Below are 19,309 nucleotides of genomic sequence, written 5' to 3' on the forward strand. Positions count from 1 at the left end.
AGTATGAAAGAATTATTGGTTAGGATTCTTGTCTGTAATATTTAATTTCTTTTATTCAAGGCTTCTACTTTAACACGTTCAACAAGTTCATTATTTGATTCCAAGAGTAGTACTGATCGTGCAGCCCTACTAGAAGCTGCTAGTCGCGTGGGTGATGCAAGTCGTCAACTGTTGCAATTAATTTCACCGCCAACAATACCTGAGTGTTGTGTATCAACAAATGAAGATGATACTGTATATAAAGAGAATAATCATGTTAATTGTGCATCAGTAGTTGATTGGGAAGCTAGAGATCGTTTACTTACGTTAACTAAGGTGAGTTATTTATGTAAATCATTTCTAATTAACTGCATACAGTATGTGTTGAAACATCGTAAGATAATTTAGTGGATCCAATGCATTTTTCATACCTTATTGACTGGAGCTTAATTATTATTCATAAGCTTTCTTGTTATATAACGAGGTTCCTTTACCTATCTGCTCTGATTGAGATCCATCTTTAAACAAGTAAATAATTTCTGCTTAATTATGAAACTCTATAACATAGACTTTAATGAGACTACTAACAAGTAGTCTGTTAAAAGTATAAAACATTTTCTACCTGCTTATTTACAACATTCACATCTACACTATACATTTCTTTCAATCTTCGATTCAATACTAAGTTTATAAGTACTGTGTTTTAATTCATAATTTTATTGTAAATTAAAGAAAAATATGATACATTCAGTTATTCCTCATTAATCTTTGTTGTTTTACATACATTTAGTTCTATTCATCATTTAAAATAGTGCAAGAACAAAGAATTGAGCGGCTCACTTCTTTGTAGCTATTATCTATACTAATTATCTTATATCTTTACACAATCCTCATAAATCTTTGCGAAAATCTATTTCATTTTTATTTGTAAAATCCCATTTCTCTTTAACAGTTCAGCATTCAATATCTTGCTATGTTCTGTAAAATTTATTGTGAAGCGTCATCTATTTTCGTTTGTTACAATTCATCACAATATTAAACAATAACTTTTATGGACATATTAAACTAGTCATAGTTGACCGATTTTTCGATAATTTATTCTTAATCACAATTTTAGCTCTAGCCTTTAGGTGCAACTAAATACAGCTTCCAATGAAAGAAGGAATAATGTGTTTTCTGTATTCAGAAATCTTATCGTTATCCGGCACTTTTAATCCAACCATTTTATAGCAGAGTTCCCTAATGACGCATACGCTTCATTTTCAATGAGACTACTAAATTTCAACTGACAAATGCCACGATTAGACCTATAGTAAATGACTATGAACGTCAATCCCAAAAGCTATTATTCTTTTTGGTTTTTCGAACATAATAGCTATCTTCAGATGTTAAACACAACAATCTACAAAATATTTATATTATCATAGCTCAGACACTCGTGATTATGGACACTTATTACCAGTTTATGACACATCGGAAATAGGAAATCATAGTTACTACTCAGTAAAGTTATGGGTAACATAAAACTGGGTAGTAGTTCCATCATTTCTTATCGATTTGATATAACATCCTGATATATAACAACTGCAGTCCAGTCTGATCATAGTAATCTTGTTATTCAAATAAATGTTTACATGGATACTAACATCCTCGTATATATTTTAAGTTTTTACTTTGAGTGACTATGTAATTTTATTTTTGTCTATTTCCAAGTATTTTCATAGTTATTATTGTTATATTCTTAGAGTGTAGCTAATGCAATGACAGGATTAGTGAAAAAGGCTAAAACGGGTGCATTAGTTCTTGATGAAGAAGTAAATCAATACTTAGTAGAGAATAAATCAAATCCAAATGATATTGAAGTACAAATATTACGTAATGCTCAATCGAATTTAGTGCATTCAGCAACACGAGCTGGTAAAACTGCAAGCCAATTAGTTACTTGCGCTAAAGTAGTTGCATGTACAATGGAACAACCGGAGTCACAACAACAATTAATGCATACCATAAAAGAGGTATTTATTTTTTTAATGTAAATTCTGTCGTAACATTTTAATGAATGGAGTCTTGATATTATTAATGTTGTTTTGAGGGCTGTATATTTCTTGACATTTCCAAGGCATTCCAACGTACTACTGTTATGCTGTAGCTTCTTTCAACATCAGTGACTGAGCTAAAGCTAACATTCAAGCGTTGAACCGTCGGAATGAATATGGACTGCTTAACTAAAATTTTCATAAAGCCTTGGTTTCAACCTAGTGGTGAGTATCAGCTTCAGTTTACTGAAGAAACTAATAATATACAAACCTACTTTTGTTAACTACTACCAAAGATATGCATCTCCTGACGTTGTTAAATTGTCTTATTTGATTAATTTCAAGTAATAATCTATCTTCATGCCTCGTTGCTAAGTTATATGCGTGGTTGCTGTTGAATTCAATCTTCAGTTTCTGATGGCGTTAAAATATCTGATAGGTTACAAATGCTGTCTTCCAAACGATGTGAAGTGTATTATTAGAGATTTTTATTTTCATGTTGAGTTGACTAATTCCTGTCAAATGTAAGACTCTAAATGAATATCTTTCATTAGGTTAGTTAGAGCGTTCGACTAATCAATCAACCACTCGAATCTTATCTTAGTTTCGCATACTCGGGATCCGATTTCTTTGCTTCGATATGGTCATCATCACTGGTTTACGCATATCAAGTTTGATTCATATACGAGGATATACACTAGAACTTACAATTTCACATGGAAAAAGTCAACCGATGTTCGTCTTACCTACCCAGTTTGTTTTTATGTAGATCAGGGTTCTATTTTAGTTTACAAACTTTGTATCAGTTCACACTGAAATGTTGTGTGTTAATCTGTTTGGATTTTAACTATTTATAAAGTGAATTTTTTAATGTATGGCATCATTTGCACAGACTTATACTGAGTTTACTTTATTTTATGTGCATCATCACGAACAACTTATTATATTTCAAACATTTATGAAACTGGAATCAAAGTTTCTTGATAAACAGTTTGAATATTTCATTATCTTATTAGGTAAGACGGCCATTTCTTCAGTCGATATCTTTCGTAGTGAAAATTTCTATTTGTGCTAGTTTAATATTTTTTTTACACAATGAAGTTCATATTTGTTTTGTTTACTTTCATCTATAGGTTGCATTAGCTGCAGACTCTGTACCATTACCAGCTAGAGCTTTATTAGATTCATCATCATCTGGCGCAGCTGCCACATTCTTAACAAATGATCATGAAATGTTTAATGTACATTGTAAACTAGTTAATGATTTAGAAGAAGGTGTTTACTCTGTACATAATGAATTAGACAATTTACTTGATTGTCTAATAGGAACTTCGATACAAGTAGGTTTTCTTTTTATTCTCACATTTTATCCCCAGATTTCACTAGTTTAAACATGTTCATGCTAATGCTTAGATTCATTTTGGTCTCTGACATTTATTCTGATGCCGAGAGTTACAAAGTATTTTGGGAATCTTCAATAAGAGTTAACATTTGTTTGATTTATTTACAACATACTGTATATTAAGTAATCATACCGGATTACTGTTTAACAAAAATATCTACTTGACTAAGCCATAAGAAATAAAGTTCAATAGGTTGACTGTATCACCCTCCCAAAAATGTACCAATTTGCATAAGTTAGAAACTGATAGAATCATATATTAGGCATCTAAATGTTCTAACATAAATAGTATTAATCTTCAAAATTCATGTTTATCATGAATATGGTACAGTTTTCTGACTATCTAATATAGTTTTCATTGGAAGACATTAGGTAAATAGTTTAGTTGCATTCTAATCACCTTAGTAATAGGTAATATCTAAATTATCTCATTCGAATTGGAGTAGATAGATGTGTTTCTGTAGAAAAAAAGGCGTCTGTATGGTGAACAATACTTGATATACTATCCAGTGTAGGAAAAAAAACGTTTCAGAGTAATACAAGACTCCTATTTGTTTATTGCAAATCATACCAGTAAATATTTCTGAACTACTGTTATGTGATTGGAATCAAATATCAACTTTACTTTATCTTTTTTTTATAACTACTGTTACTCGATGAATTCAGGACGAGTACTTACATTTTCTATCTATCTGATTTTACATATAGGCTGGCACCAATTCATGGTTTTTTTTATGTATGATAAACTATTTTTAGTACAAAATAAAAATAATCTATGTTTACGAAACGATATAAACCTATGCTTTCTGAAGTTAAGATTCTTTTTAATTTCACCTACACTTTCTAGTGATATTAAAGGTGCTAAACAGGTGCTATTTGGTGTTACTACTAGTATTTGTTATGTCTGTCTTCCTGTTACACTAAAAGCTTATCTTGTTATAGTAACTACGATCGCTTTGTCTCTTGAAATCTCTTTTAAAAAGATCTTATAATTAACATTGATTATAAGCATTCACTATGAATTATGCAGACATCAGTTGATTTCATTAGCTGACACTGCTCGTCCGGTATTTTCCCAGACGATAATTATTTTAATTATCAACTCACAGATTATCAAATTTAATGCTTAAAACACTGTAATTACCTGTTTGGGATTTCAGGTCATTGAAATACTATTATTTTTCATGGAATCATTAATTTTCTGCATATTTTCTTTATTATCAATAATAATAATATTAATAATAATTTTAGGCTCACCAAGATCCTGTAATTATGAATTTGCTTTCGGTTAGTCATCAATTACCTGGTAGTGTTGGCGATGGTCTTCTACTTGTACGTAAAGCTAATGCATTAGCGTCTGCAGTAGATTGTTTAGTGGCAGATTTACGCTCGGAAGCAATGAAACAGGATTCAACGTTGGGAATACCATCCAATGAAATAGCTAAACGTGCTGATATATTAGAGAAAGAAATTTATCATTTGTTATCAGTTGCCCAGGTATGTCAATGATACTTAAAAAATCAAAATCAACTATTCCTTCTTTAACATTTGAATCAAGATTCTTGTAAATATTTGTTTAGTAATTAGAACGTATTTTGAACCAGTTATTCAGAAACGGAAGATATCAAACAATATGATTCATAGTTAGTGGTCCGAAAGGTATTTATTAGCTATAAAAATTGTTTCTTATCTGTCCGATGGCTCACGTGGTTAGGTATGTGTCTATCAGAAGGTGTTCGATAACTTAAATGAAACCCACATAACCGAACCTTTTACTTTAGTGTACCATATTTTAAAAATACAGGTTTGTACACAGTTTTTGTGAGGGATAACGGTCCCATCCGTCTTCCAAACTAAAATAGGTCGACGAAGGTGTCTTCAAACCTGAGACCTACTGTTTCAAAGTCGAGTGCCTAAATCACTGAGATACAGCTTTATTAATTTGTAAACAGGTTATATTTTTGTACTGTTTAACCCGTTTGATCGATATAATGTATGATCAAATATTAGATTGTAAGATTTGTATTCTCAAACTAAAGGAAAAAACTGGTTACATTTCTTAATTCTCAGTGGATCTAATTCTTTCCACATGTATTCGCATTTTGCTCTAAGTAATGGCTAATTTAGGGCGGTTGACATCATATATGGTATTACAAAATGCTGTATTTTGATTCTTTCGGGTATTATTTGAATGTTTTTTAATGTTACTAATGTCTGTCTTACATATATAAGAGCTTAGATTTTTGTAACAACGTGCATTTTCAATTTAGACTACAGTAAAGTAAGTGTCTTCTTATAAAACCAGAATTAATACCGATCTTAACTCACTGTTCAATTCCCTCTCAAAACAACAGAGCCCTATCAGTTTTAATCTGAACATGTTATGTTTGTACCTGTTAACATCATGTACTTTCAGTTGAACCTGAGTAGAGTCTTTTAAGTATAACTCTTGATTTGTATTTCAAGTATTTTTCTAGTGAATAAAAAGTTATCGAAGAATGATTCTCTTCTAACTTATCATAAATGTCAAATCTTGGTTAGTTTCTTACTCCCTCTCCAACAATTTCTATTGCCATATAATCTTTTATTGGTTCAATTAATCACTCATAGGAATGTACTGATGGTAATGCTCAATCATTGGAGCACCAACAAAATGTAATTATAGCAGCTGAAAATTTAGTGAATACAGCTCATGCAACAGCTGCACCAATTATTCGATCACGTCTTACAAAAGGATTAGAATTTGCTACTCGACTTACAGCAGATAATGTTGGTCCATTAGCTACAGTCGGTGGAGAAGTTGTACGTATTTGTCAAAATGATACATATCAGGTAGTGCATTTTATTATTTAATTTTCTCATGTAATATGTTTATCTACAAATGTTTATAATACCACTACTACTAATATTGTTATTATTACTATTAATAATAGTAAAATTTATTCCGAATATAATAATTACAGAATTCATTCCAGTCTACAGGCATTATCAGCTTGATATAGATAGTTATGTTAAATGCAGTAGACAGATATGTGATATTCGATTGTTTGAAGTGTTTTAGTTCAAAAGATCTTCATGCAGTACAGATTGCCCTATAGTTTATCAGCGGTTCGCTTTTACACTAAGTCTCCATGATAATGTTTGATGTCGAGTACAACATTATCTGCGTTATTGTTTCGATTCTTATATTGCTGTGAAGCATGATAATTTTTTTTCCAACTAACTAGCATAATAGTAATGCGAGTTTTGGTTACTCGGTTTTTCAACCGCACTTATGTTGAGTTTTGTGGTAATACCATATTTGAATGGTGCAAAGCAATGTATCCTATAGTATCGAAATTTAATTTAACACTGACTTTTACCCTATTTGGATGGATAGAGACAATCTATTAAGCTACTTGTTATTCAATACTAAAATAAAGCGTTTCATTCTACTATACCTAGCGATTACATTTCAAACGTAATCGATATAACTCAATCGTCACAACGAAATATATAATAGTATATCGATTAGTGTTTTTTTTCAGTTACCTGTAATGATCATATCACCTGAAAAAATCTACAAACGAACCCATAGTTAATTCAACTTCTGAAGTTCAGTTATTTCTTAACCAATATAAAGGTTGTTATTATATATCTTTTGTCAATGTCGATATGATCTATAGCATTCCCTAGTTTGTATTACCGTATACATTATTCTATAAAATGATACATAATATCATTATATTAAGTAAGAACGATAGGATTTATTCGGATCCCTCAAAATGACTTCTACATTTTTCTAACTATAATAGGCTATGTTACATATGATATGTTATGTAAACCGTAGTTGAATTATAATTATGTGTAGTAAAACCTTATTCATTTTAATATTTAAATTATGTGAAATGAGGCTAATTATTATAAAATTTCTGCTTCATTAATACTGTTTCAGTTATCTTTATCTATTCCTAGTATCGATATCCTATTTTATAAACTGTATATATAACTCAGTGGTGTGTATCCTTGGCTTTGAATGCAGCAATCAGAACCCAGGATCCTTCTGTTTTGTGTGTGATAGGTTAACCTCTCGACTACTGACTCGGCATCTAATGATGTTAATGTTTAACTTCAATCAATCCACAATGTTGCGTGACCATCTTCCATTACAATCGGTGGATAACTGCCTCATACCTGACACAGGTTGAATTGTACTGGTCACGGTTTTTTTCCAGGACTCTAAGAATTACTTCTCGAAACTAGTCACTAGTGAGCACATGATAATTATCAATATAGGGTTATGAGAACTCAATAATCTCCACAAGCCCGTACTGATAATTCTGAAACTTATCCAATTATATTTGTCAATATATATTGAGTGTGACCAATATTGTGTGGTGCTGATGGATTTATTTGAAATCTTCACAAGTGATTCACCATAATTTATACTTGCTAAAACGTACTATGGCACCGAACTAGCCGGATTCAGAAAATCTACTTGTATATTTTCACGCGAAATCAAAAACGCGAACCTTATATAGGGCTTAGAAAAAATTTACTTTCATTTATTTCTTAAGACGCTCAAAAATATGGAGACATTTTTCTGTTTTTAAACTATCCAGTGAGTGTGTTTAAAGCCAATTTATGAGAAACCTTTGTTACTTCGGTAGCGGATTATATCGGAAATGAGAACTATACGTTCAGCATACTTCATCTACATCAGGACATAGCCAAGAGCTTTTTCAATGTCTCTGTATGTCCTCTGTATATCAAACAGAACAAAAACAAAGATTTGAGCAGAATAGCAAGATATCATTTTATGTCTTTGGGTTCTTGTCGGCTACTTACAACCTGTGATGTTTAAAAATAATGATTACTATACAGGTTGAAATTACTTACATGAATGAGTTCAGTTGGAAATTGTTTTGAACGCACATTAGAATAGTGTGACAAGAATGTAAATAAATTTATTAGACTAAATAAAATACTTCATATATATATATATATATATATATATATATATATATATATATATATATATATATATATATATATATATATATATATATATATATATATATATATATATATATATAATGTGGAAAAATAGTCTGCAGCATTGGTAGTAAAAAAAACATCAAATAACTAGAAACAAGTGTTTACAATTTGTTCTAATCTTGAACTTTCAATTGTTTTGTATTCACCTATGAAAGCTACCCATGATAATGTTCATTGGTGTGTTTATTTAGCGCTTGGTTTGTGTGGCCCACATGAGCAATTAAATGATAATGTAGTCCAATACAAAGTTTGTCTTTGATTCATCTACGAATGACAGGGTGTCTGAAAAAATATATGCAAAGGTTATCAGCTACTAGGTCGTTGGTTTTTACAAGTTTGAAGGGAAATAAAACAATGTGTTTTTTTGTTGGCAACCTGGTTACAGATATGTGCATATATAATATTTTGGATTATAACATTTTTATATATTAATTGAGATCATGAACCGATGCAATGTTAGACCACCATTGAAAGCCTGGAAGTATCGGAATGCTGTTTCGTTCGTGGATGCGCACTGCTATGGAGTCCCATACTAGAACAAAATGACCTTTCAGTGCTTCCATGCTTTAAATGGTGGTCTTACATTGATCGGTTCATAATCTCAATTAATAAACTCAACAATCTCCACAACCCTATACTGACATTTGTTTGTATTCTTATTTTTAAATAGCCTGTGTTTTATGTTTCACTTTGATTAGTAATGTCGTTTTTATTCTTAGTAAAAAATCCATTTATAGATCACATTAAAATCAGGCTATCGTTATATACCCTATACATTAAAGTATAAATACTACGTTAACTCTAGAAACATTATATTTCCTATTTCATTGCTAAACGTTCTTGATTATACACATATGCATATTTACTACTATATACAACTACTTTTGTACTTCATATTGCTATCATATTTAAATGAATAACATTTAATAGTTGTATGAGTTCATTATTATTATTATTATTATCAAGTAGTAAACAGACTTAAAGTAATTATGTCAGGTATGTATTCTCTTGAAATCAAAATCAATAAATACAAGGTGAGGCATAAATTTGTTTTATTCTTTTTACTGTAAACTTTGTAAATCTGTTTTATTACTTGTAATGAATTACATGTTATGATTGAAATGTGTTAAGTTTATTACTCAATATTTAAGATTTATACTTTGACATAATTTCGTCTTACACTAAGCATTTCTTTACTTGTTTTGAAATATACATTTAAACTCTGTTTATCTTTTTTTTTAAATATGTACTTCATACACGCGTACACACATCATTTACAGTTGAACAGGTATAGCATAACAAAATGTAATTTGACATTGAGGAGATACATTCGTATTAAAAGATTATTTGTTTATTTCATTTACTGTTTATTCATGTACTAGATTGTAATTTAATGTAATTTTGTCATATATATATATGCATGAAAACTTCGTGTTGTTACATATTAAACTATCATTACTCTTATTCTGATTTTGATATAAAATAATGGATTATTAATTTAACTACATATATTGGTATTTTCTATGTATAATTTCTAGTTGGCTTCGGATTTAGAACAATTGCAAAAACGTGTAATGCCTCAAGTGAATTTATCTTGTAACATTGCTCGTGTTCAACCGTATGATGTAAAAAATCAAGCTAATTTACTTGCTGCATCGCAAAATTTAATGAAGGTATGTTAATCTGATTTGTATATTATTATTATTATTATTATTATTATTATTATTATTATTATTAATATTGAATTTAAGAAATGGAAAGTTTGTCCTATTTCACGATTCATGAGTTTTACGTAGTACTAGAAATGAAAGCTTTTGTTCGCAATCTTTTTGTTTGTCAATGAGTAAATTTACTTAAGTTTATCTAAATGTATATTATGTAAATTGGAAAGAAATTACAATTTAGCATCCTTTGTCGTCATCTTTTCTTATAGTATTTTTATTTATGTAGTCAAAAAGATAGATGACATATTTGTGCCTCATCCTACTAATTACTTTGTTTAAGGCAACGGATTGAAATCACTAGCCTTCAGATTTGCATGAAAGTCGGTTAAATATACTTGGAGTTGATTATTAAGATATTCAGAATATATTCTGATGTTATGCTTGATGTATTAATCAATTTCATGCCTCTTAGCTAGTAGTGTATATTTCTGTTAGTATTTAATTGCAAAGTATATAATGATAACTAAACGATCTACATATTTCCTATTTTACTGTTAATTATAATAAGTAGAACAGTAACTTTTTAGTTTAACAATGCGAAATTTCAACCACTTGGTAGATTCTTTACACCAAGGGTTTATTTCACTCATACAACCATTGAAAACTAGGAGACTCTGGACAGCTGCTTCATCTTAATATCAGACTACATAGCAAAGCGCATCAATGACCTTATCTGTCTGTAACATAAAACTAAAAAAAATCCATTAATATCCAGAACTCTCTATGTAAAATAAGAGGCATTAACTAGTTTTCTCCAGTCGTCTTATTTTTGTGTGAACCTAAACATGTAGCCGTTATGACTGTTTCGCTGCCATATAATTTCGCGTTAGGTAAAGTATCCTTAGATTCTTTTGTGGCTCGTCTGCGAATTCTATCCTATTATTGTATTGTTCCTCACTTTCAAACGATTTCGAATTGAAATTGAGGATTTGTACTATAATGTTATTTGCAGTTATATCAATTTATTGTATACTCAAAATTAACAGCTTTATCGAATGTTTATATAATTAATTTTATTCATTTATCAAAAAGAATTGTGTGCTTAGCTTTGGATCACATTGTAATTTTGATAACCAATATTACTACTCGGTTACCGAAGCTAAATTGCGTTGAGGGATGTGTTGTATCTGCAACAGTGATTAAAAGTCAAATGTCCTAATAACCGGGCCATCACTTTACAATAATTATCTGAACTCTATTCGTACATATCAATATTCATTCTAAGCAGACTGTTCGTAATACTTTTCTTTCAATGAACTACTTTTTTTTCTAAATCCTCAATGCAAGCAAACCTGTATGAATGAGTAACTAGAACGTTTTCGATTCCATCATTTGCACAATTATCAGGTTATAATTTTAGCGAATTTACTCTCCTGAAAAAAATATTTAATATTCTCTGTTGATTGTAATCTAAAGCCAAAAGGATCATAATTTAAAAAAAGGTGTTTACCAAAACTTCTTATTTATTCCATAATCGAATCAAAGATGATGATTCATTATTTGACTTTTATTTTATATTCTGTTTATATCATTGTTGTACATCGTATTTATTTTGATCATCCTTACATGAAACATTGAATTATTTATATTTTACAGTTCAAGGTCAACTTACTTACGCCTGTTACTCCTCGTGAAGGTCAACACCTGTTTTTTATTTTCTACACTATACACAGAATTACTCATTAATGTATATTTTTTCTGTATTGGGGTTATTTATCTGACCTATTCATCAAAGGATGCAAGTGTGACTTATTTTTCCCTTACAAAACACAACTAGTGTGCACATAACTTTTCTATTGATTTAATATATAATTGATAAACAATGAACTGTCTTCTCTACCTAGATGTTTATTTATTTTAAAAAATGTGTAGATAAATGATCTTTCACATTGTTGTTATTGTTTTTAGTAATATTTCATTAAGAAAAAGAGAATTCAGCGAAGAAAATTTTCTTTTCGACGAAATCATTTACTTAAGCTGTACATTCGTATATATAGTTATATGGAAAATGTATGTCTATAGAAGGATAGAAAGGGTTGTATCACAAAAAAATGGATTCGACAATAAATAACAAATGAGGTTAACGTACTAATCAAGGGGTAGGGAAGAACAAAATTTAAGGGTCAGATAATAGTCCAATTGACAGATTGACAGATATGAAGAAAAACGACACAACAACAAAGGTCATAATAATAAACTGAATGATAATCAAGAAAACTTGTAAAAGGTAATAATAATAAATGATTAAAGTTTAAAGTGCAAAATAGTAATTTAAAAATATGGATAATAATAAAAGTGCATTAGGAAAGAAAAAAAAAAACCAACCTAGCAACATACCCATTAAGGCCAATCTATAATTCTTTTCTTCACTCTTTCTCTCTAACCGTATTATAGTGCTTAGAAGATTTATTACGATCAGCTGATGCAGTTGCACCAACAATTCAAGATTCTGGTGTCCAATCGGCATTAACTGATGTGACACGAAATACTCAAGCTTGTTTAACTGATCTTCGTTTATGTTTTGCTAATTCTGAATCTGTACTTGGCAATGAACCTCCTGAATTATCAGAAAAATTATATCATTTAATGAATGGAAAAAAGACATCACAGTCGAATGGATTAAGTGAATCGGATTATCATATTGGTGATGTGGAGGCGAATGAATTAGTTAAAATATCAACAGCTATTGAACAGTTACGAACAGAGTTGTTCGATCCATCGTATCATTTGTTACCAAATGAAACAGTAAGTTTTCAAACTATCTAATATTATTACTTGTTCCAATTATTTTTTTCTGCAGTGTTTATTCCCACTTGTTAATTCATTTAAAAAGTAACTGCAAATTGCAAGTACATCTGACCATCGGATTCTTGCAATATTAACTCCTAGATTCTTAGCAGTCTGCGGGCCTTGGTCACTAAACAAATAGCAAGGGATTATAGGACATAGGGCTTACTTCTAGGTAATTTCATATACAGAGATCGTTGTTTGATTCTATACCTCTATGCGATTTTGGAGCACTAATCAAGTTCTATTATTACTATTGGTTTCCTGAGTTTGATAGATAAGCCATGTAAATAATAGTTACTTCAGTTCCTGGAATTTAATGAGTTCCGTTGCGAACGCTAACCGATTAAACGTATTTCTCACACTTTTGAAGAGTTTCTCAAGATTGAATAACGCATAGTCAGAAGTTAGAAGCTCAATTGTACGTAAAGTAGGTCATGATGATTTTATTCAGAATAACGATGAAAGCTTCCCAATTAATCTATTTAGTTCAACAACTTGTAATGCATCCACTAGAGCTGACAATCTTTTACTACTTGTATATGTAATAAAGAAGTAATTAAAGTCAGCTCTTATACTTTATATGTGTATCTATACGTGTATTAATTGTAATCAAGGAATGTTACTTATTACTTTCTCTCCCATCTATTACTTAATTTTAATCAATTTAACTCCTATCCAAGGAGCAGTAGAACTAGGTATTTGGAAATATTGACTTCGTAATTGTTAAACAATTAATTCTAAAAAAAAGCAATAAAGTTTTCTTTTCTTTTCAATCACTACTTTTCGTGGTTGTGAAAAAGGTTTGTTTATTCATTTTATATTTTTATCTCTTCCAAATTTATGTTTGTTCATATTATCAGCTTGATTCAATCTGTGTTTCATTATGGTCTGCAATAACTGATTATAATCAAGTATTCACTTTACCGGATGCTAATAATAATTATATGAATTCAAATAATCAATTAGAACAAATTTGGCATAAATTTCCTCCGTTAATTGAACGTATCAAGGAGACATGTAATAATTATGAAGGTAATATGAAAAAAATGATGCAATCCAGATTAAATATTGTTCAAGAATTGTTGTATCACCTTGGACCCGTACTACGCGGTATACGTAGTTTAGCTAGATATTTTCATAATGCAGCTCAGTCAACAACAGTTGATTCGAGTAAGTTTAGAAAAAAAATCGACCACTTTGCTACAGAGTTATACTTTCTCCTGATAGTCATGTTTTATTATTATTATTATTATTTGTCGGCTATCAGGCTATTACAGTTTTGTCACCATATCATATGATCAGCTCTGTAAACTCCCTTCTACTCATCATAGTGTTTACAAGATGAATATATAATTTACAAGTATTATTAATGTTTTGTTTGGCGCAATTAATTAACAGACAGATGAACTGACTGAATAACATAGGAACATCCATAGTCCGTTACTGTCCACGTCATTATATGATGTCGCAGTCGGAGTATCCACGTCCTTATCGAGAATGAAATATAGTCTAAGTAACTATTCCCAACTACCAATCCAGAACTAGTAAAAGAACAGTGACACAGGAATGCGTTTATTCAGTGTTTACAGCAAGTTCATTCACCATTACAACAATATTGGCATAATATCAATTACAGCTGTCTAGATAATCCATATAAAAGTATTCATCATGCATACTTTTTTTATATATTCTCACTGATTATGAGTTCTAGCTACAAGCTGTATACCTAGACACAATACTCACCACAATCAGAGCCGCAATATGGAGATGCTTGCTCCCAAAAAAGGAATTTTAGCACGATCGGACAAGATCAATGGTATCGATACCACAGCTCCCTTGACATATGATATTAGCATAAATAGATGTCAGGTGTAGGAAATATTCACTCTCTGGGATCATTCATTAAAATCATTGTTTTTTTCTTTCTGGTCACATAGAAAACCCCAGATTCTCAATCTTCAAACTTCACGTTAGTTGAAAGGAACAATCATAAATAGAGGATTTTTAGTGAGAAAACAGATTTATGAATTATTACTCAAATAATATGTACTATTGATCCACTCAGATACGTTAATTGAAAACAATGTAACTATACATATTGTTCTTTAAGGTAACTATGTTCATGAAAATCATTTACCAGGATAAAAGTATTCTCTGAAAATTTGCTATGATTAACAACACAAGTGTCTTTCCTTAATATGGTAGATAAATGTGATGTACAAATACCACTCGTATCTAATGGGAACTAATGTAAACAGATAGTTGTGCGGAAGTTTGTTCAAACATTCGTTGGAAATGATCGATTTCTAGTAATTTAGATAAATATTTAATTCTCTCATACGATGACATTTTTTAATGTTATATTTTGCGCATACCTTCAATATTCTCTCATTGTATTTGTTTTGTTCGTTTTTTTCTTCAAAAATAAGATTTAGCTCGGGTCATCAATGTATCTCATGGTGTTGCATCAAAACGTCAAAGCAGTATATCTGTTTGCTCTACCGTGATAGAACAGAATAATACTAATTCAAGTCTATCAAATTCAGAACAGCAAACTCAAATTACTGCAAATGTTATGCATCAGAATTTAATGTCAATAGCTGAAACATGTCTTGTTGCCTGTGGTCAACTTATTACATGGGCACTTAGACACAATTCACAGACGACTATTCCCGATGATGAACTGCAAGATGCTGGAGTGACTGCTGATCAGGTGAGTATCTGGTTGTTGTTGTTGTTGTTTTGTTTTAATTATTTATTACTACTTGTAAATTATCAACTTTTCATAATGCGATTTGCACTATTTGTGTTGAGTTCGTCTCTCTGTGCTTCTATACTGTGACAATTTATGTTGATGCACATTTTTGGTTAGTATTATGCCGGTTACCACTGACGTATTGATTCATCAGAGTGGTGCTAATGCTACTTAGGTTGCACAGATCAATATAGGTGTTCTAGGTTTTAAACCTGCGATATTTGAATGTATTCATTCTCCGTCTTCCTCCAAATTCTGAGCTTCTTAATTCCTAATAACTCCTTTTACTATTTTTATTTCACTTATTTATATTTTCTTGAGTCTTATCTTCGATCCCTAGTCTTTTCAATCACCACTCATGCTGTTACTCCCTCAACTATTCTGGTATTTGACCTGACAGTTACATCTGATTCTGCAAATGGGTTATGGCAACTTAAATCTATGTAAATGCGTACCAGTTTCTACGTTGCAACTGACTAAATGTTTCAACCACTACACCTCACACCTACTTGCGTGTTCATAGTAAAATAACTACTTGATTTAAGTAGTGTGTTTGTGAAACTCAGAAATATTTTACTATTAAATTAAATTTCTATCTATCTATCAATCAGCTTTGACTATCGGTCATATTTAGTTTTCTATACTGTCTTATTGTTAATATTGAATTGCTTCTTTTATATTATATCCCACTACTTCGGTTCATTTTTTCTTATCTATATAATTTATCAGTCAGCATAAACTCATGTTCCGTTTGTAAACATTGATGAACAGTGACTTCTTTTAGTCTTTCTAAATGCCTGAGATTTACGAATTGAGATGAATTAATACATGTCAATTACTTGTTAATCAACACCTTATTTTGTCCATCCTATAGTCTAACATCTAGTCTTTAGTATCAGTTACAAAGCGAGTTTGACAAAGATGCCTATTAAAATACAAAAATAGATTTGCTTATGAATGTAATTGTAAAACGTCACTATCTGAAACATGATCGAGATGGTTTGTATATCATTTCCTTCCTTTATCTTACTTTCGTGATAAAAAATAGAAAGCATTGTAAAGTGATGAGTTCAGTAGATGAATATTTTTCCATGGCTTTGTTTCCAATAGTTTGTAATGACCTCTGAATATAAAATCAGTTTGTATATTTGTTCAAACATTGTTAAACACCTGCCAACCAGTGTCAAAGTCGGAATCTTCATTGCGGACATCAAGAAAGTCCTACTGTAAGGAGCTGAAACGCGGAGAAGTACTACAACCATCATCAAGAAGGTTAAAGTATTTATAATTAGTTGTCTACGCACGATACTCAACACCCATTGGCTAGATACCATCAGCAACAGCCTTCTGTGGGAGACAACAAACTAACTTCCGGCTGAAGAGGAAATCAGAAAAAAAACGCTAGAGGTGGCTAAGACACAGATTGAAGAAATCTCCAAACTGCACCACGTGGCAAGCCCTAACTTGGAGTCCTGAAGGGAAGCGGAGAAGAGGAAGGCAAAAGAACACATAACGTCGGAAAATAGAGTCGGATATGAAAAGGATGGATAACAACGGGAAAAGATTGCCCAGGACAGGGCAGGATGGAGAGTACTAGTGGGCGGCTTATGCTCCTGTACGAGGAGTAACAGGCACTGAAATGAAAAAAAAAATGAATTGGTAAAGTTGTTTGTTAAATGAAAGAAACAATATTTCGACATCCTTGTTTCATTGTCTCTGATCAGCTCATTGAAATATTAATTTATTTTTTTAAAATTGTAATTCTGCATTTGAACTCATTTTGTGACAAACGTCCATTTGATTTTTCAATCACCGTAACTCAGAACTATCTGATAATTAGAGCAATTGATATTCTGTCAATACTGTACTAATTACTGAACATAATCATGCAGTTTAAATGAAATTTAATTAATAGTGTTCAAGTACTTCTTTTCTACTTCTCAGTTCAGATTTGTATATGTTAACAGTTAAGATTATTGGTAATTATAATCATTTATGAATAACATGACTTTGTAATGTAATGATACTATCAAATACAATGATATTGTTGTAAAATAGATGGATTTCGACTAGTGATAAAATCATGAACGCGTGTTTCACCGTATTTAGAACAGTTTGACTGAATGCATTTGGATTTAGGCGTTAATATCTCCTATTGGGACTTGAATCTTGTATTTTTGCTGCAGATGCTCTGCGGATTATCCACTAGTCGGTTCAGTTCAGATAGGTACTAATTTGTTAAACGGAGCTGTTCTTTATATCATTATTAATAATGACTGGAACCATTCCGTTTTTAACACTCTTGACTGGATTTCTTTGGTAAAGGATTTATTTATGACTTAAACATATCTTTTGATAAACATACTTCTCGTATAATCTTTGTTTGTATAAAATTGCTTAATTATGAACTCTTTATTATATATACCTCTCACCTTTAATGGTATTTCTTGTTTTTAATCTTTAAACAGTTGAATACATCAGTTAATGCTGTATTAGGTTATATTCCTGGTGAAGTGACTGTAAGACGTTTATTTGCACTACTTCAAGATGCTTCTAGAATAGTGGAAATGTCAACAAACGAAACCTCAGAATTAACTAATAGCCAAAAATCTGATTCTAACCAATTATCCTCATATGAATTATTACCTCCAGCCATACTTATGCGTTCATCAAATCTACCACTTGTAGACATCTATGAACAAATAAGTGAAACAGCTAAACAACTTGCCCGTGTAAGTTTAATCAGAATTATTGTCACTTGGCTTTCTACAATATTTTGTTATTAGCATAATAAATAAATCAAAATTCAATGTTTATATCTAAAGTTCACAGATGAATAGTTATATCTCGCTGTTTTTCATTTTAATGAGATAAATATTTATAAAGGAATAAAGAGAAAAATAAACAAATGAAAATTGTCAATTCTGTATAGATATTCAGCTTTCTGAATCGACAGTGTAAATAAGTTTATTCTAAAGTAAAAAAAACACTGTTGTTCATTTTACTATTTGATTGATATTAGAAATGTAAATGTTCTTTTATTTCTGTTTGGTAATCAAAATATTTTCATTTTCATTACCAAAAATTATTCTTTTGGAAGTGAGATATATGTTGATCTATTCGATTGAATACTTAACTGTCATTGACGTTTATTAATATTAAGTAGTTGAAGGACTGTTGACAGGAAATGTTACACCTAGATTTGGTTCTAACTGGCACTTGTCACCAATGCCTATCGGCAATACTAAAGAAACTGATGGTTCACGTGGAGTCAAAATCACCGAGACTCGTTGCTGCAGTCATAGAAGTTACCAATGATTTCTTGTAAGATTGAAATGCATATACTACTTGATGAGTAAGTATTAATCGTTATCTGGTTTGTATAGAACTTGGGGTTGTTCGGATTGTATCGAGTAATATGAAATGAGGGCACCAGTTTAAAGGAATCAGCATTATTTGTTTGTTTATTAGATGGTTGAAAGTAATTGTTCAAGTTATTACCTATTATAATAATAAAATCGATTCACTTCTCCTATTACACATATTAACTGTCTTATCTAAATACTTCTCTTTAGTGTAAATCATC

The 19,309-nt window shown here is 30.7% G+C and overlaps 1 protein-coding gene across 1 annotated transcript in view; it reads left to right on the forward strand.

Annotated features, from left to right (window-relative positions):
• Positions 1-19,309, forward strand: part of MESDC1_1 (FERM central domain) — a 111,156-nt gene that overhangs the window by 46,062 nt on the left and 45,785 nt on the right. Inside the window, exons 15-24 of the mRNA XM_051208105.1 lie at positions 61-315; positions 1,725-1,994; positions 3,149-3,355; positions 4,669-4,914; positions 6,028-6,249; positions 9,993-10,127; positions 12,573-12,923; positions 13,829-14,138; positions 15,398-15,681; positions 18,192-18,455. Of these exons, the coding sequence (XP_051067928.1) occupies positions 61-315; positions 1,725-1,994; positions 3,149-3,355; positions 4,669-4,914; positions 6,028-6,249; positions 9,993-10,127; positions 12,573-12,923; positions 13,829-14,138; positions 15,398-15,681; positions 18,192-18,455 (2,544 nt within the window). The remainder of the gene's footprint in view (positions 1-60; positions 316-1,724; positions 1,995-3,148; positions 3,356-4,668; positions 4,915-6,027; positions 6,250-9,992; positions 10,128-12,572; positions 12,924-13,828; positions 14,139-15,397; positions 15,682-18,191; positions 18,456-19,309) is intronic.

This window comes from Schistosoma haematobium, chromosome 2 (genome assembly GCF_000699445.3).
Source record: "Schistosoma haematobium chromosome 2, whole genome shotgun sequence".
NCBI lineage: Eukaryota > Metazoa > Platyhelminthes > Trematoda > Strigeidida > Schistosomatidae > Schistosoma > Schistosoma haematobium.